The 3622-nt window shown below is 27.8% G+C and overlaps 1 protein-coding gene across 1 annotated transcript in view; it reads right to left on the reverse strand.

The window, feature by feature from the left end:
• The window catches only part of LOC107018715 (protein LIGHT-DEPENDENT SHORT HYPOCOTYLS 1-like), a 2907-nt gene extending 830 nt beyond the window's left edge, over positions 1-2077 (reverse strand). Inside the window, exon 1 of the mRNA XM_015219269.2 lies at positions 1046-2077. Coding sequence (XP_015074755.1) covers positions 1046-1281 — 236 coding nt within the window. The 5' untranslated portion in view covers positions 1282-2077. The remainder of the gene's footprint in view (positions 1-1045) is intronic.
• Between the last annotated feature and the right edge of the window lie 1545 nt (positions 2078-3622).

A 3622-nucleotide genomic window follows, 5' to 3' on the forward strand; every position in this document is an offset into this window, starting at 1 on the left:
GGGGGGGGGGGGGGGGGTAAATTGAATGATAGTGTGATGGAAAACATTTTCCAGAAAAATAAGTTAATTTTTAATGTTTGATTGCAAGAATTTTTGAAGGTTTTTTTTATTCTTCTTGACATCTGTTATTTTAATACAAATTTTTTTTGTTCTTAAAAAGAAAAAATTCAAGAAGATTCAATTAGTCGAAATGAACTTATAGGTTTACAGAAGGGAAAAGATAACTTCGTTCACACTTGGGAAGAGTAAATTGAATAAAAGAGTGATGTAATTTTTTTTTTAGAAAATAAAGTTAATTTTTAGATTTTAATTGTATAATATTAAAGGTTTTTTTCTTGTTTAGAAGGGGCGAAAATGACTTCGCTCACTTATAAGCTAAAGTACATCAAATGAAAGTATGACACTCAATTTTTTAGGAAAGTAAATTTAATGAAAGTGTAACATAAATCATTTTTCTAAAAAAATAAGTCAATATTTAGTTTTTATTTGGGAGAACAATAAAGTTTTTTATATTAATTCTATAAGGAGAAAATGACTTTTGTTACTTTTTTAAGAAAATAAATTGAATAAAAATGTGATGGAAAATATTTTCTAGAAAAACAAATCTAATTATCATGTTTTTTCACAATTAGGAGTGGAGTTACTAATTGTGTATTCGCTAAAACTCAATAATTTTATCTTCAGTTTTATATTTGTTTTTTAAGAACTTGTTTAAATATTTATAAATTTATTCAAAATTCATAAATTTAAAATTTTAGCTTTACAGTCATTCATAAACATTTAATTTCATATCAGATCAAAACATCATTATCAATATTTATAAAAACTTGAATTTTTCGTGAAAACACAATATCTACCATTAATATTTTTTCAAAAAAGAAAATAAAAAATTTCTATCCAATCAAACATTTTCTTTTAGAGTACAAATCATTCTCCAAAAACCTTTTTTTTTCCTTTAAAAATTACCACTTTATCCTACAAAATAACAATCGTACGTCATAATTTAAACTTTTAAACGAGAAAGTCACAATTTAACAAGACATACCTGAGAAATTCCAGGATATGTGCACTAGTGCACTGAGGAAGTGAAAGAGGGGGTTGGTGGTTTCTGACATACTGGCAAAAAGTGTTCCAATCGCGACGTTTCTGATTCTCATATCGACTCAACGGAGGAACCGAGGACGTAATCATGGTTGTACTGTTGGCAATAAAGTTTGTACCTTGAACCATGTTGTTGCCAGATGTAGTGAAATTATTTCCTTGTGCTGTGACAAAATCCATTTTTTTTTTACTTCTAGGGTTTTCTACTTAGATCTTATAATGGGGTTTTGAAGAAAAAAAATTATGGAATTTATAAATCAAGAACCCCTTTTTTAAGGTGAACTGAAGAAGATTGATTCTTGATATAGGGAGGAAAAAAACAGTTTTGTGCAGTTATTATTTATTTATTATTAGGTACAAGTTGATAATGGATTGTATTTATTTCAGATATTGGTTAGTAGTAGTAAGAGGAAATGACTAAAGGACAAGGGGGGAATTTATTGTAGGCGTACCGAGCTGAGTTGAGTTGAGCTGAGCCGAATCAAGTTGAATTGAATTTAACTGAATAGAATTTCGAAATCTTGAGTTGGTTAAGTAAAAAAGAGAGTATGAAATCAAATCAAGCCAAGTCGAACTGAACTGAAGTGGATTGAGTAATATCAATAGATGTTGAGTTTGTAAAGTAAAAGAAAGAATAAAACATAACCAAGCCGAGTCAAGCTGAATTAAAGTGGATTGAGAAACAAACGTTAAAAATCTCGAAAGAGCTCAAGTTTGTTAAGTAAGAGTAAGTAAAAATCAAGCTAAGTCAAGTCAAGTTGAAGTTTTAGATTGAGTAGCTAGTGTTATATATAGAGATCTTGAAATAGCTTGAATTTGGTAAGCAAAAGAGGAAAGAACAAAAGTTAGCTGAATTCATGAGTCGAGCTGAAATGAGTTGAACAGTATACTAAAGTTATTAAAATCTCAAAAAGAGATCAAATTTAAATAAATAAAAGAGAATAAATTCAAGTTAAACTAAACCGAACCGAGTCAAAAATTAAGATTTTCATTACAAGAAAAGGGGTAACAAGAAAGAGGAAGAGGGGACATTAGCCATATATGTGTGTGTAGAATTATAAAATTATTATTATAGTAATAGAAATTGGGAAAAGAGTAATGATTGAGGATAGTGGCTTTTGAGGAAAGAGGCTATTTTTGCAAGAAAGGGAAAGCTTTAATTTTGTTATTAATTTGAAGTGATTGGAGGAAGCAGTATTCTGTCTGGAAAAAAGTATATACATGTACTACCACCTTAGTTATTGCTATTAGTACTCGCTCCGTCTCAAAATATTTTATCGTATTTTATCTTTGAAAGTTAATTTAAATAGGGAATTAAATTCAAAAAAGTACTACGAAGAGGTCTTTTCATTTCTATGTATATGCGGTGGAAAAAATATACGTTAAGATATTTATTAATATTCATATAATAACTCTCGAAAAATCAAATATGACAAATATTTTAAAACAAATGAAATTGTGTACTATAGCAACAAACTAGTGGAGTAATAAGCAGTGGTGGAGCCAGATTTTTCATTGAGAGTGTTAAAAAATAAAAAATATTGCTAGTGAAATTTAAAAACATGAGCACCTTCAGCACCCTAAGCATCGACTCTTTCAAGACATATATGATATAACGTAGCTATGCCCTTGGTAACAAGTATTTTTACCCTTTAATACAATAATTAGTCATTTTATTGAGACTCAAATTGATTCAAAGTCATGATGTCATGTGACTCGTTGAAAGAGAAAGTATTTCTTATTATAATTTTTTTTATATCATTATTCGAGGCTCAAACAAGATAACTGCGATCAAGTGTTAAGTGATATTCCTTGTAAAAACCCTGACTATGGGGTATTCAAAATCAAACATTAGAAAACTTTGTGGCAATGTATTATCTTAATTAATCTAAAAAAATTGAATCTTTTCCCACAAAAGAATTTTGTTTTTCAGATTTATTTTGTCTCCAAGTTTTAATTCTTCCTTCATTTTCGTTAAATTTCTGGAGTTTCTAAATTTCAAGTATATGAATTTCTAAAACTTAAATCAAATTTATTAAATTTTATCGAACTTGTAATTTTCGCTAAAACACAATAACCCTTCACTATATATGGCCCACACAATAAATTAAATTAATTCAATTGAAAACTCATATCTATTAGAAGTTGAATATATACAACAATCTCAACCTTCTAATCCTCAAAATTTTAAGTCCAAAATAATGGAATTTGTCTACTTTTTCATCTCCTATTTAATGATAGAGTCAACATATTAATTAATAACAAAGTCAAATATAATAAAGAACACACACATATATGATTTAAAAAAATCTATTATACATATAATGTAATTTTTCTAGAAAAATGTGTCAATCTAAGGGTTACTTAATCACTTTGTATCATCTAAAATACCCAAGGGAAGAACTATAACTATTTTTATCTTTACATCTTTGTCTCAAACTAGTAGAAGTCTTGATTTTAGAAGTGACTCATTAAGCTCCTCTTAGCCAAGTATGTATGTATATATATATATATATATATA

Source organism: Solanum pennellii, chromosome 5, assembly GCF_001406875.1.
Source record: "Solanum pennellii chromosome 5, SPENNV200".
NCBI lineage: Eukaryota > Viridiplantae > Streptophyta > Magnoliopsida > Solanales > Solanaceae > Solanum > Solanum pennellii.